The 15,330-nt window shown below is 40.3% G+C and overlaps 1 protein-coding gene across 1 annotated transcript; it reads left to right on the top strand.

Moving 5' to 3' along the window:
* The first annotated feature begins 13,362 nt into the window (after positions 1-13,362).
* Positions 13,363-14,283, top strand: LOC111369774 (calmodulin-like protein 7). Its single transcript, XM_022991408.1, has one exon. It carries the CDS (start codon positions 13,621-13,623, stop codon positions 14,077-14,079), a length of 459 nt encoding a protein of 152 aa, XP_022847176.1. The 5' UTR covers positions 13,363-13,620; the 3' UTR covers positions 14,080-14,283.
* The last annotated feature ends 1,047 nt before the right edge of the window (positions 14,284-15,330 follow it).

Here is a 15,330-nt window from a genome sequence, read left to right as displayed (position 1 = left end):
CATGATGATGCTATAAAAGTAAAATCAATAGTATCATCATTGATCTGGTTATGAGAGAAGGGCAAATCACGCACATTTGGGTACAAATTGTCAATCCTCTTATATTTAATCAAAATATAAATCGTGTCACAATGGTTTCTTAACGCAACTACTCAACTTATATTATCGCAAATTAACATTATAAACTTTATTCATTATATAATTATCTGTTTATTAAAGCAAAACTATACAATCCAAACACACAATCGCTGACCTTAAACAACCGTGACATTAATGACAAGTTCAATGAGGATGTCAAGAATACCAACACAAAGTTCATGCCAATTTAAAATCAACCCTTTTTGTATAATGGCCTATATTGTTATGGCTTCCATACAATTCCATCCCAAAATTCAAGCTTCCCACCAATCCATTTGTCAATTCCAATTTCCACATTTGATATTGTTGACACATAAAAATTCAGCCTAAATCGAACAGCCCAAAGAGTGAAGCCCAATTGGAGGATCCCCAAATTAGATAGTCCAAAGAATGAAGCCCAATCGAACAAATCAAGATGAAGGCCCAAATACGGAGGTCCAAGAACGCGGTAACGCCATCGCACAAGTTTGCAAGTCGCCCAGAATCTGAGCGAATGGAGTGTCATACAGTCGCCCAGAGCTGTTACTCTATTCTCGCCCAAACCTTCAAGTCGCCCAAGGTCTTAATAAACATAAAGCGTCGTGGTTATCAAGAAGTGCAGTTATTAAAGCAGTTATTAAAGCAGCCCTATCACGTTCCACAATTCAAGGAATTCAATCGAAAGCGGTTGAACGATGAAGAGTAATGGCAGCAGTTAAAAAAGGCAGTTTTCATGACAAGTTGACCATTACGAAGAAAGTGGGCAGTTATAGGACGATCAAGCAATTTTTAGGGCGGTTGATCACAAAGAGATCGTCCATGAAGTATAAAAGGGAGAAAGGACATAGAAGCAAAAGGACCGAATCCAAAACTCTCGAACAGAGAACATGTAATTTTCATTTCCTTAGCTTAGACTTAAACACTTTTCTTTCAGTAACTCGTGTGCTTGCGCCCCTTGGAGGCACGTTGTTTTTAATTTCCAATTGTAAAGTCATCGCCAATAAAAGAACACCCCTTTTTGGGACTTTATCTCAAGAGGTTTGTCCCTTACACAATCGTCTGATCCTTTTTAATTTTTAGCGACTAACCCGCACGAAACAATTTGGCACGCCCAGTGGGACTGTGGTGTTAGGTGTTGAAAGTACAAAAGGTGAAACAATATGCCTCGGAGATCCGATAATGAAACAGCAAGTCAGGGAGAAATCCAGTCTGTGATCGAGCGATATGAGGAGCAACATGCCTCTCCATGAACAGATGGACAGAATCAGAGCAGTAACAGTCGTTACGAACCAATGACGGAGTTGAGTCCTCGAACCATGCGTGCATTATTTGGAGAACTCACACAAGACGTCGTTGAACGGGTAAATCTTCGAAGTATTTATAATATGGAAAGATTTACGCAAAATGGGAATGTACACTATGACAACATGGCCAAACAACTAAAGACGTTGAACGAAACAATGAATAAGTTAGTAGGCCAAATATGTCAACCGGCTATACCTCTTACAAATCACTTTCAAACTAAGACAATTGTGGGACATAATCCCTCAGTCCTAAATCCGAATCAAGGGGTAGAACCGCTTTCTGGTCCCTCTACTTCAAACCAAGGGGGTACTACAGTGCCAAATCAAAACAATGGTAGTGGTATGCCTAACTTGGGGGGTAATCCAAACGTGAGAGATAATGTCCTAAACAATGGACAGAATATTCCATGTGTTAATGAGGGAATAGATGTTCAGGCTAATGGTAATGGCCCTAATCATGGTAATTTTGTTGCTAATCTAGGACCAAACATCAGGGCTCATGCAAATCAACCGGTTAACCAACCTGTAGGAATTCCATATGACCCCAACGTCATGTTGAGGAACCAGATTATGGAAATCGTACAGGATCAGATGGCTTTTGGGGTGCGTCCCGTCATTAGGCCGACGTACACAAAGCCATATCCTGATTGGGTAGACCAAGCATATCCATGGCCTAGAGGGCACAAAGTGCCAGAATTCTCACTGTTTACCGGTTTAGGAGAGGTGTCTACTCTAGAACACATAGGGTGATTCACATTGCAAAGTGGTGATGTAACCGATTACCATAAAATGAGGCTTTTCCCTAGTTCGTTAACATGAGTAGCTTTCTCCTGGTTCATCAACTTGCGAGCGAACTCTATTCAAACATGGCAACAATTGGAACAGTTATTTTACGCTCAGTTTTATAAAACTGAGTCTGAAGTCAGTTTGGTTGATTTGGCGAATCTACGTCAAATGCCAAACGAATGGGCAGAAAATTTTCTCCAAAGGTTCAAGACAGCAAGAAGCAAGTATTTTGTACTTCTGCCCGAAAAAGAATTTGTCAAGATTGCTCAAGGCTGCTTGAGCTTTGATTTAAAAAAGAAGTTCCAGGACAAGGAATTTTCTGACCTTTTCCAGTTGAGTACGAATATGATTAGGTATGAGCGACTGATAAGAGAGGAAGAACAAATGAAAAATTCTAGTAAAGGGACTTATTACAAAGACCCAAATTTTGACGTTCATACCATTGACGACGAGTCATACGATCAGGCCGAATTGGTCAAAGGAGATACATATACTTGTCCTATAATGGCCAAGCCTAGACCATCGGACAAAGATGAGCCCATAAAAAATGGAAATATAAAGGTTAGAACGTTCTCGTTCGACGTAACCAAAGCTGACCTTATATTTGATAAATTATATAGGGATAAGCAGATAAAATTGAGCGATAAGCACAAATTGCCAAACCCTGAACAAATCAAGGGTAAAAAATATTGTAAGTGGCATAATGCATGGTCACATTTGACTAACAATTGCTTGGTTTTCCGTCATGTATTGCAGGATGACATTGAATCAGGACGAATTACGTTCGATGATAAGAAAAAGATGGCAGTGGACGAAAATTCGTTCCCACAGCCGCTTGGAGTAAACATGGTAACATCTGGATTCAAAAACAAGTTGCTAAAATTCAAGTTGGTCGTAGATGATAGAGAAGAGGATCATAGACCACATCCCAGCGTCTTTGAACGAATCAAGGGAAAAGAACCAAAAAAGGACGAAGACGTCCTATGTGCAAGGTGTAAAAGAGAAGTGAATGAAAATACGGAGAAACCAGGGATATGGCAGCATCCTCAAAGCCCTACCTTCTTCCCAAACACTCAGCCTGGTAGAGGGCGAGGTATTTCATTCTATAGAGGGCCGCCTTTTGAGAGGCAGTTCAGGCTAGCAGATAATGGAAGAACATTCAGGCCACAACCTCGCCGACCAAATGTATGACATTCATTCCAGTACAATGCAGGAAGGGCAATACCCTTCGATGAGATGACTAGGACTCAAGAAAGGCGTTTCCAACGAAACTACGGACGGATGATGAGGTAGCAACAGGGAATGCCACATCCTAAAGTGCCTAAACTACTCAAGGTAGCCAATCAAAATGTCCTCAAAAATAGTAAAGAGGCCGGTACAGATGAATCAATGAAGGAACTGCCAGAAACTTCTTCTGGGAGATCAAGGTTTGAGCGAGACAAAAGGGATGAAGAAGATCCAGATCAGCCCCTTACTATCCAATTCGGTACGTTGCCTCCTGTCGTGGCCAATAATTACCTACTGGCCAACGAATTCAAGAATAAGGAAAAAGAAGAAGAGAGGGAAGACAACGAAGGAGAAGCTTGCGTGCTGGTATGTGAAGAAGGCCATACTTCTAGAGAGGCCTACAACGATGAAGAGGACGACGGGATGACAGACATTGAAGAAGAAATCGACCTAGAAGCAGAAAGAAGAAAGAGAGGAGTATCGCGCAATACTCTATTTAAGCAACTACATCGAGAGGGAGTTCGCGAAGTAGATTTGTTGGGGGAACCATCTGGGCGTTCTTTCGATTTCTACGTACTGTACGGGACACCCAAAAGGAAGAAAAGAGTGCCTCGCTCTGAAAAGTATGGGTCACCTCCAAGAATAATGCCCCCTCCCACAGGTTGGGTAACTGATGAGGAAGCATTAGAAAGAAGTAGGAAGGAAGTTCAGGAGACAGAGGATCAGCGTGATATACTGCACGTCGACTTATCACAGGGGGATAATTCAACAGAAGACAAGCAGGAAGTAGAAATAGAGGCTGTCGAAAAGGTTATTTTTAAACGGCCAGCCATGAAATTGACTAAATACTTGAGGCCATTATACGTTAAAGCTCTAGTTAACGGCGTCCCAGTGGCAAAAGTGCTTGTCAACAATGGAGCAGCTATAAACACCATTCCATCTCTGATGATGAGGAAGTTCGCAAAGACAGAGGGTGACATGATTCCTACAGAAGTCATCCTCACTAGCTTCAATGGAGGAGCAACTTCAGCTAAGGGAGTTATGCTATTGGACATAACTATAGGGACAACTACAAGGACCACTGTTTTCTTTGTAATAGACGATCCTACTAGTTACAACGTGCTACTAGGAAGAGATTGGATACACGAAAGTCGCTGTATACCCTCATCGCTCCATCAATGCCTGATTTTTTGGAATGACAAAGGCGAAGCTGAGGTGGTACATGCCGATCATAGGCCTTTTGTTGCAGAAGCAAACTCGATGGAAAAGTTCATGTACGAAGGAAACTATGGACCTGTCAGGGTAGTACAAGACGGGGAAGAAACTCAGGTTGTCGCGCAAAGCGAAGAACCATTCTCAGTGGACGCACTCACTGAAATGTTCAAACAGATGAGGCCAAATATAGTGACCCTGGAAGAGCCAGTAATTGGCAAAAGAATAATTAAGGAGTCTTGAATGGACTTTAAATTACAAAAGCAAATGGCCGACATTCAGGCCTTCAAAGCCAGACTGATGGTTTTCAATAAGGAATGCAATGACAAGGCGAAAGAAGAGACAGCCCTAAAAGCGCTGAATGATAAGTTGGTAGTATTCGAGTTAGAGCAAAGCATTGACCGAGAAATCAACAAGGTGGACTGTTTAGAAGAGGAAGTACTTACAAAGGAACTGGACGACGAAGTAATGCGGATCGCCAAACCTGGATACGCTCAAGCACAAGACCCTCTGATCAAAGTAAAATGAAGGAGAAGATCGCCCAACGTTCATCAGCCAAATGCTCGACCAAGAGGTTAGTAACAAATTAATCGCTTTGCTAAAAAAGTACAAAGATTGTTTTGCATGGGAATATGAACAAATGCCTAGTTTAGATAGAGACTTGGTGGAACATAGGTTGCCAACTAAGCCTAACTTTAAACCTCATAGGCAGCCTCCTAGACGTTTTGCGCCCAATGTCCTCCCTGAAATCAAGAAAGAGATAGAGCGATTATTGAAAGCAGGTTTCATTAGAACAGTCAGATATGTCGAATGGTTGTCCAATGTCGTGCCAGTACTAAAAAAGAATGGTAAACTAATGGTGTGTATAGACTTTAGGAATTTAAACATAGCCACACCCAAAGATGAGTATCCAATGCCCACGGTGGATTCTTTAGTAGATTCAACTGCCGGACATGTCATGTATTCTTTCATGGATGGGTATTCAGGATACAATCAAATTTATATAGCTGAAGAAGACATACACAAAACTGCCTTTAGATGCCCTGGGTCTCTAGGATGTTTTGAATGCGTGGTTATGCCTTTCGGCCTAAAAAATGCAGGGGCAACTTATCAAAGGGAAATGAATTTAATCTTTCATGATATGATAGACAAGTTTGTTGAGGTGTAAGTAGACGACATAGTAGTCAAATCCCTTAAAAAAGAGGTCCATTTCGATCAGTTAAGATGTTCGTTTGAATGAATGAAGCAATATAAGCTAAAGTTGAATCCCTTGAAGTGTGCATTTGGTGTTAATGCAGGGAATTTTCTTGGTTTTTTAGTACACAAGAGAGGGATTGAACTTTATAAAAATAAAGCGAAGGCTATTTTAGAAGCCAAACCACCTAGCAACAAAAAGGAGTTGCAAAGGTTTCTAGGCCAAGTAAATTTTTTAAGACGCTTTATTTCTAACTGTGCAGGGCGAACTAAAGTCTTTTCACCGCTATTAAAGCTGAAAAATAAGGACGAATTCGTCTGGAAAGAAGAACATCAAAAGGCTTTTGAAAGCTTGAAGACATATCTATCAAGTCCACCGGTGTTGGTGTCACCAATCCAAGGACGGCCAATGAAAGTGTATGTATCGGCTGAAAAAGAATCAATAGCTGGAATGGTCGCACAAGAAGACCAATTTGGTGAAGAAAGGGCAATTTACTACTTAAGTAGAAGGTTAACGAAATGTGAATGTAATTACTCTGCTATCGAAAAATTATGTCTTGCATTGTATTTCATATGTACAAAATTAAGGGCTTATTTACGGCCCGTAGCCGTTTATTTAATTTCTAAAGTAAATTTAGTTAAGTATATGTTCTCGCGCCCTATTTTACACCAAACGGTAGGCTTTTGGACACTAGCTTTATCAGAATTCGAAATACAATATATACCTCAAAAGGCAGTCAAAAATCTTGGCTAACTTTCTAGCCGATCATCCATGCCTTGATATGCTTGAATAAATCGAACTAGAAATCAATTCGTTCGAGTTAAAACCTTGGGTGTTGTATTTCGATGGATCAAAAACTTCTAAAGGTGCAGGAATAGGAGTAGCATTGATTAATCCTTTAGGGATTTGCTACAAGTTCGCATTCACTTTAGACAGAATGTGCACCAACAATCAGACCGAATATGAAGCCTTAATTGTAGGCCTAGAACTAATAGTAGATATGGGAGTAAGAAGTGTGATCGTTAGGCGCGATTCTCAATTGGTGATCCATCAATTGATCGGTGATTTTAAATGCCAGAGTGATTCCAATATAAGTCAATATGAGATCGCCTAAGAATTATTAGAAGAATTCGATCAAGTAGAACTCCAATGCGTTAATAGGATATATAATGACGTAGCAAATGAGTTAGCCCAAATGGTCTCAGGGTACTCAAAGGTTTTGAATTGGAAGTCTACTTGTGAGTATGGAATCATATTGCCCGTGACTCAAAGAAGGGCGAGAAAGATTGAACTCCACTGCATACAAGATGGAGATGCAATGGATTGGAGAACAGAGATTAAAGGGGTCCTTAAAGAACCTAATGGAGGGATTAGTAGGAAAATGAAGTTATGTTTGCTGAACTATACACTAATAGATGAAGAGTTGTTTAAGAAACGCTCTGATGGTGTATTATTAAAGTGTGTAAGTTTGCAAGAAGCCAAGACGATCATGGCTGAGGTGCACGAAGGGATATGTGGAACTCATCAAGCTGGCCAAAGGATGAGATGGTTAATTATTAGGAGTGGATATTTTTTACCAAAGATGGGAGAACTATGCGTTCAGTATGCAAAGAGTTGTTTAGCATTCCAAAAGTATGGTCCAATACAAAGGGCGCCAGCACGAGAAATAACACCTATTATTAAACCTTAGCCGTTCAAAGGCTGGGCGATAGACCTGATAGGGAAGATTTATCCCCTATCGTCCAAGCAACATACTTTTGTTATAGTTGCAACCGACTATTTCACCAAATGGGTAGAAGCGGTACCTTTGAAAGAGATCACCCAGAAAAATGTTATAGAGTTTATCCGTGATCACATTATCTATAGGTTTGGAATCCCACAAACGTTAATGGTAGATCACGGAACATCTTTGAATGGGGATCAAGTGAACAAATTTTTGAGCAAGTTTGGGGTTAAATTAATAAACTCCACACCATACTGTGCTCAATCCAACGGACAAGCGGAATCTTCTAATAAGATTCTAAAAAATATCATCAGAAAGATGATAGATGAAAATGCCAGAAATTGGCACGAATGTCTGAACAAGGCTTTATGGGCTTATAGGACATCACCTCAGTCAAGTACCAAGGTTACTCCTTTCCAACTTGTTTATGGACAGGAGGCCGTTTTGCCTATGGAAATCAACGTGCAATCGATCAGAGTGTGCTTACAGCATAAGTTGAATGATGATGAGTATGCCAAATCACTAGTTCAAAATTTATTGGGGTTAGACGAATTAAAGTTGGACGTCTTAGATAGATTACAAGTGCAAAAATAACGAATGGCTAAGTTTTATAATAAAAAAGTCATAGCCAAGTCGTTCAACCTGGGTGAACTAGTTTGGAAGACGATACTCCCTCTGGATAGCAAAGATCCAAAGTACGGGAAGTGGTCGTCCAATTGGGAAGGACCATACAAAATAAACAGTGTGTTGCCAATGAAGCGTATCACTTGGAAGATTTAGACGACACCAAGCACGTAAGATTCATTAACGGTAAATATTTGAAAAAATATGTTCCTTCTTTATGGGAATGTGAACAGATAAAATCATAATCAAATATGTTGAACGATTAAAGGATAACAAGGTCAGAGTAAAATACGTTCAAGTGAAGTCCTTTATTATCAAACGTTCATTACAAGAATACAAAAATACAAATAATGGATGCTCTACGAAATACAATTAAAAGTAAGCTAATCTCCCGGTTGATCGCTGAGTAAACCTCACGCCGCCTTCCTAAATGTATCGCTGCAATGGTGGGATCGCCGAGTAAGAGGGTGTACTGGCCTCACCACATTCCTAAATGCATCGCTACAATGGTGGGATCGCCGAGTAAGAGGGTGTACTGGCCTCACCACCTTCCTAAATGCATCGCTGCAATGGCGAGCTAAGAGGCTAAGAAGCACTCTCAGCAAGCAAGCTGAGAAGTACTCTCAGCAAGCAAAGTGGCCCACAAGCAGCCCAAAAATTGCCTTCTATCATCGACTCCTTGTAAAGGACAAAGAGACGATGGGAAGAACTTTGAAGGTAAAAACTTCGCTGCTGGCCAGAAAATATTTCCTATACCTCCCACACCAAAGGTGACATCAAGGTAAATAGTAAAATGGGCGGACTAAACAATCCATTTTGGGTCGGATTGGTTGTCAGAATGCCAAGCAATGGCAGCAAATTAGTTCCGAAGAAGAAGATGAAGATGAAGACGAAAGATGGAAAATGCGAAGCATTTATAGGGGAGTGGAGACGAAGAGACAAAATATGAACAGCCACATTTCTGCCTAATAAACGGAATTAAATAGCCCAAAGTCTTGGGAAAAGTGGTGGAAATATTAAAAGAAAATGGACAAGATTTTTAGCACAAAGCAGTTAAATGCTTAAATAATTGATGACTAAAAAAACAAACGTCAAATAAATGCACAAGAAGTTAATGTTCATTAATGATGAACAAAGTTACAAAAGGAAAAAACAAAGTTACAAAAGAAAAAAAGACATCATATGTCTTAATTACAGTCCACCCCATACTGAACGAATTCGTTCCCTAAGTTTTTCCCAATCCTCGTTCTGCCGAGAGGAAGTGATATTCAATTTAGCCGTGACATCATCATCAACTTCCAACATCTTGTACTGCTCGACCAAGGACTTAGTTCGCTCAATTCCCTGGGAGGCGTTGCGCTTTTTAGCAGCCATTCTCGCCCTGTAGTCGTCCATTTTGACTTGAAGTTCCTTCATCTGAGCAGCCAAATTAACCATCAAAGAGTCTTCAACCATGACTTCGAAAGAGATTTCTTTCAACTCGTCCTCAGCCTTGTTAATCTCCATACGCAAAGACTCTTTCTCAGCTACGGCTCGAAGAAATTGAGTACGTTTGGCCTTTAGTTCAGCATTCTTGGCCAGCAAAGAAAGGACCTCGGAGTGGATAACCTTCAACGTCGCTTTAAAATCGACAGAAAGATTGAGCGACGGAAGCGTCAGTGCTTGCTCCAACTTCGCACTCAAGTGCTCAAGTTTATCCTTGTGTCTGGCAGCACTAGCCCTTCCAATATCCATATCCATGAAGGATACGTACTCAAGTATCGACTTCTTGAGGAATTTCAAATCTTCCTCTGAAGAAGCAGCGGGACGATCAGATGGAGCAGGGCGAGACGTCTGGACTTGCCCCCAGGAAGCGAACAAGTCTTGGATAGAACGCACAATTTTGTCAGCATCCTGCAAAGAAAATTGCCAATATTAAAGATTCTCACTACAACGAACAAGATAGAAATAGAAGTGAAGCAAAGACTACCTTATCAACAATCGTAGAAGATGGCATGCCCTCAGCCAAGCTTGCCACCAACGACTCCTCCATTCGTGAGGACTTCCCCTTATCTGAGCGAGAAGATGTTGCCACAATGGGCGAACTCATAGGAGTATCTGCAAAACTCAAGAGCAACAAATCAGAAACCAACAGCACAAGCAAAGGTAAGACACCAAAAGACTGAATTACCTTCTGCTTCAACGTTTGGGGGGTTGACGCCCTGGTAAGAAGGTGGCTCATCCATGGGTTGTGATGAGGACTCCGGGACTGAAGATGTCTCTTTAAGCTTAGCCCCCTCATCAACCGGTTTGGATGAAGCAGCCTCAACAAAGGATGATGGAGCAGGAGCTGTCGATGCCAAAGCCTTTGAAGGAGAGGCTGAGCTTTTCTGAGAAGTCCAAAAGATCATCAGCACACAGAAAAGTTTCAAGTGTGGAAAAGTATACTTGTGAGTAAACCAATTTAATTACCTTCCTCCTGACGATAAGAGGGGCATCATCATCAACATCATCCTCCAGAATGGGAGATGCTGAGGCTAGCCGTTTGCGGCTTGGGGCACTTTTGGCTGTAGTAGGCTTGGTAGGGAGAGAAGAAGATGGACGAGCAGACTATTTAGTGCGACGAGAAGGAGAAGGACTCCGAACGGACAAAGGAGTGACCAAAACAGGAGGAGGAGAAGAAATGCTCGGTTGGTCTAATGAATGAAAGGCACGATTGGCGTTAGTCGCAAATAATCTGCGCTTCACCGATGGCCAGAGTTGTTCAAAAAGAGGGTGAATGGCGTGGCTAGAATTGAAAGGGGCTAATGAAAAATGGCTGGTTAAAAGAAGATTACGAGAATCTATAGCCTCTACCTCCGCCTTATTAATGGTATAAAAACGGTCAACTAAGTTCCTTGAATAGCAAGGAGGAACAGGCCACCAAGCTGACGAGCAAAAAATTGGGGAGCATAAATTTCTACCCCCGCCTTGGCATTGGTCCCAATTAGAATATCATGAAATAACTTCCTCCCAGTTAAAAATTGGATCCAAATGAGCAGGGAGGTGCTCGTGCTATCTATAGTGGAAGGGGGATGTACATAGTTTGGAGTCAAAAAAGGAGGAAAAGGAAAAAAGGAAGGGATTGAATCCAAAGAATAAAAGAATGAAAAAATGTCCCTTCTGAACATATTTACAGGAGCTAAAGGCTCCATGGCTAGCCCATAACAGCTAGCAGAAGAGCGAGAGATTGATGGAGCACCAAGCAATGGAAAATAGGATCTCAACCACAGTTGAGTGAACTAAAGAGGTCCACTGCCAGTGGGAGATGCACCATTCTTCAATTGAGCCTGAAGAGAGGCCATGCCTCTATAAAGGGCAGCAAAAAACAAAGAACATAAATTCAAAGGCCTGCCACGCGCCAATTCGTGCGCTATAGGTAAATAACTCAGGGAGGGCTTTATGTTTGGCACACACAAAACATATTTACAAAGCCAAACTAAAAGGAAAGCCACTCGCTCAGTATGGGAAGGCTCAGCGCTCGAATGATTGTGAAGGGTTTGCAGGCTTGAATAAGAATCGGTGTAGTTTTTACCAAACTTTGGGGCGCCACCAGAAATCAAGATACCAGGAAAAATGGTATCGCCCAAAGGTGGTAGATTCACCAGGGCCCCAACATCCCTTAAGGTAATAGACATGGGGTCAAGAGGAAAAATAAAGGTGTTATACTCAGGAGACCAAAAACTCAAAGCAATCGAAAAAAGTGCTGAATCAAAAGTAGGGGGCGAATAGAGATTTCTAACAAATCAGAAATCCTAGCGCTATCAAAAAGTGCCTTAGTAGGACCATGACCCACAAGGCGAGCATGCCACCTACGAAAAGCTACATCAGATTTAGGCCAAGTGCGAATACCTCTTTCGCGAAGTGGCCCCAGCGGCGGAGAGTTTAGAAAAGGAGGGCCATGAGTGCAAGGAAACAGCTGACCCACCTCCGCCTGTTCAACTGCCTCTGCATTGTTGAAGAAATGACCCAAGTAGAACTCATTACGTTCGACATCGGCGGGCGCGAGAAAACTCGGAGTTATGTATGGGCGACTCAGAAGTTTCTGAAAGTCATCAAAACTAAAGGAGTCGCCAGCTTGAGATTGTGAAGCAGCCATTTGAGAATGAACGAAGTTTTTCAGGGTTACGTAGCATGGAAGCAAAAGATGAACAGTAAATCGTGAGAGAGACGCAAAAAATTTGAGGCGTGGTTTAATGGTGCAGTGAAATGGCGTGTTTGGGGTTTATAAAGGTTTGCAAAATGACGCACCTTTTCAAGTTATAGAAGAAAATAATGATTGGAATTCTTGGGAATTTCGAATGTTGCTGGAAACACAAAGTGAATATGGCAAAATTTAATAATTATTATTAATTCTGCCATATTGGGGGGTAATTGTTGACACATAAAAATTCAGCCCAAATCGAACAGCCCAAGAAGTTAGCCCAATTGGAGGATCCCCAAATCAGATAGTCCAAAGAACGAAATCCAATCGAACAAATCAAGATGAAGACCCAAATAAGGAGGTCCAAGAACGCAGTAACGCCATCGCCCAAGTTTGCAAGTCGCCCAGAATCTGAGCGAATGGAGTGTCATACAGTCGCCCAGAGCTGTTACTCTATTCTCGCCCAAACCTTCAAGTCGCCCAAGGTCTTAACAAACATAAAGCGTCGTGGTTATCAAGAAGTGCAGTTATCAAAGCAGTTATTAAAGCAGCCCTATCACGTTCCACAATTCAAGGAATTCAATTGAAAGCGGTTGAACGATGAAGAGTAATGGCAACAATTAAAAAAGGCAGTTTTCATGACAAGTTGGCCATTACGAAGAAAGTGGGCAGTTATAGGACGATCAAGAAGTTTTTAGGGCGGTTGATCACAAAGAGATCGTCCATGAAGTATAAAAGGGAGAAAGGACATAGAAGCAAATGATGGAATCAAAAAACTCTCGAACAGAGAACATGTAATTTTCATTTCCTTAGCTTAGACTTAAACACTTTTCTTTCAGTAACTCGTGTGCTTGCGCCCCTTGGAGGCACGTTGTTTTTAATTTCCAATTGTAAAGTCATCGCCAATAAAAGAACACCCCTTTTTGGGACTTTATCTCAAGAGGTTTGTCCCTTACACAATCGTCTGATCCTTTTTAATTGTTAGCAACTAACCCGCGCGAAACATATATTTTGAATTCTATATTTAGATTTCAAATTCCTTGTTTTTTAAGCAGTGATCGAACAATTTCAATGGATATCCCTATTTTGCTGCCCTCTTTTCTCACCATCCACGCAAGATTTTCTCTTGCAAAATCTATCTTCTAATCATTAACCAAGAATTTTTTGAGAAATTCATGAAATCATATTCTCCATACACTTAATTCTGCCATGTAATAAGAACAATACAATTCCCCTTTTGATCGTTTTTCAATTACCCATCACCAGATAAATGGATCCGACGGAGCTTCAACGGGTTTTCCACATGTTCGATCGCAACGGGGACGGCAAAATCACTCGTAAAGAACTCGGCGATTCACTGGAGAAACTCGGAATCCACATTCCGGAAAAAGAACTGATCCAAATGGTGGAGAAAATCGACGTGAACGGCGATGGATTCGTCGATATGGACGAATTCGGATCATTGTACCAAACGATTATGGATGAAAAGGACGAGGATGAAGAAGAGGATATGAAAGAAGCGTTCAATGTTTTCGATCAAAACGGCGATGGATATATCACGGTTGAGGAATTGAGATCTGTTTTGGCATCCCTGGGATTGAAGCAAGGAAGAACCCTAGAAGATTGCAAAATGATGATAAAGAAAGTGGATGTGGATGGCGACGGAAGGGTGAATTACAGAGAATTCAGACAGATGATGAAAGGTGGGGGATTTGCTGCTTTGAGTTGATACACAAATTATGCATAAATTTCAGAAAATTTCAGCCTATGATCCATTCATCTACATGAATCATTTCATATTTTTCTTGGTTTTTTAGGTTTTGGAAGGTTGAAATATATAAGTACATGGGATTGTATAATGAATTTAATTAGATTTTGTAATTTGGTTATTGTTCAATATTTATATATGTGAGTCGGGATTAATTTATCTGAATTCCTATTATTTTTGACGTCCTTTTCCTACAAATTTATCAACAATCGAGTTATTCAATAGTGTGCTTGGATAGCATAATCGTTCGAGAATAAAAGAATTTATGTTGCCGATACTCTCTATATTTTTTCAGACTTATTATTTAAAAAAATGAAAAAAAGAAGAAGAAGCTTTAGGTTTGAATATAATTCTTTTCACCTTCTTGACGTTCTCTTAGATTTGCATATATCGTCTAGAGTAAACAAATTTTATGAAATACTCGTAAAGTCGTAGAATTGATATGTAAGAAAACTTTTCGAAGTAGCTATTTCTAAATGGTCGAGTAAAAAATAAAAATAAAAATAAAAATGAATCAATCTAATATTTTTCTTTTGTTTAAAAGAGTAAGTTTTATAGATCAAAAACAATATTATCTTCATGAGAATTTGTCACAATTTAAAATGGTTAATTCACAGCTTATATAGGTTAACCTCAACGAGATCGACAAGATTGAAACAGATAATTAATGAGGATATGAAGTACACTGAGATGAAGAAGATGATTCATTTTAACTTTTTATTTATTCATAAGTCATTATAACTTGATATTATAGCGTTGCTATCGTGAATTGAAATTATTATGATCGAATTTTAATCGTTTTATCTGAAAATTAATTGGTGTTCAATAAGAGTAAGATAAATGATATTCGATTATCATTATTTGGCGATCCAACGTATGGATTTAAGAGCGACCTTGTTACACCTCAACAATCCCTCCCTCAACATGACACTCTTATGACGCGAACCAATGACCTAGCTTTGACACTATTTTGTCAATATCGAATTTCAATCATATCATCTGAAAATTATTTGGTGCATGGTGAAGATAGACTAAATTTTTTATGACGTTTGATCAAAATCACAAGTTGTCCAACCCATGAATTTATGACCGATCTTGCTGCGCTCTTACAACAATTCATTCAACTCACAAACCTTGATTCTTCGGTTAGTAATCACGAATAGTTGTTGCTATGATATGCAATGAATTTGTCATAAGTTTTTTGAGTTTATT

The sequence above is a fragment of the Olea europaea genome, chromosome 20 (assembly GCF_002742605.1).
Source record: "Olea europaea var. sylvestris chromosome 20, O_europaea_v1, whole genome shotgun sequence".
Lineage (NCBI taxonomy): Eukaryota > Viridiplantae > Streptophyta > Magnoliopsida > Lamiales > Oleaceae > Olea > Olea europaea.
Note: the sequence above shows the minus strand (reverse complement) of the source record. Positions and strands in the feature narration are given on the sequence as shown.

Bases quoted from the DNA above. Each gene is read 5' to 3' on its own strand.
- LOC111369774 (XM_022991408.1), top strand. From the start codon at position 13,621: ATGGATCCGACGGAGCTTCAACGGGTTTTCCACATGTTCGATCGCAAC.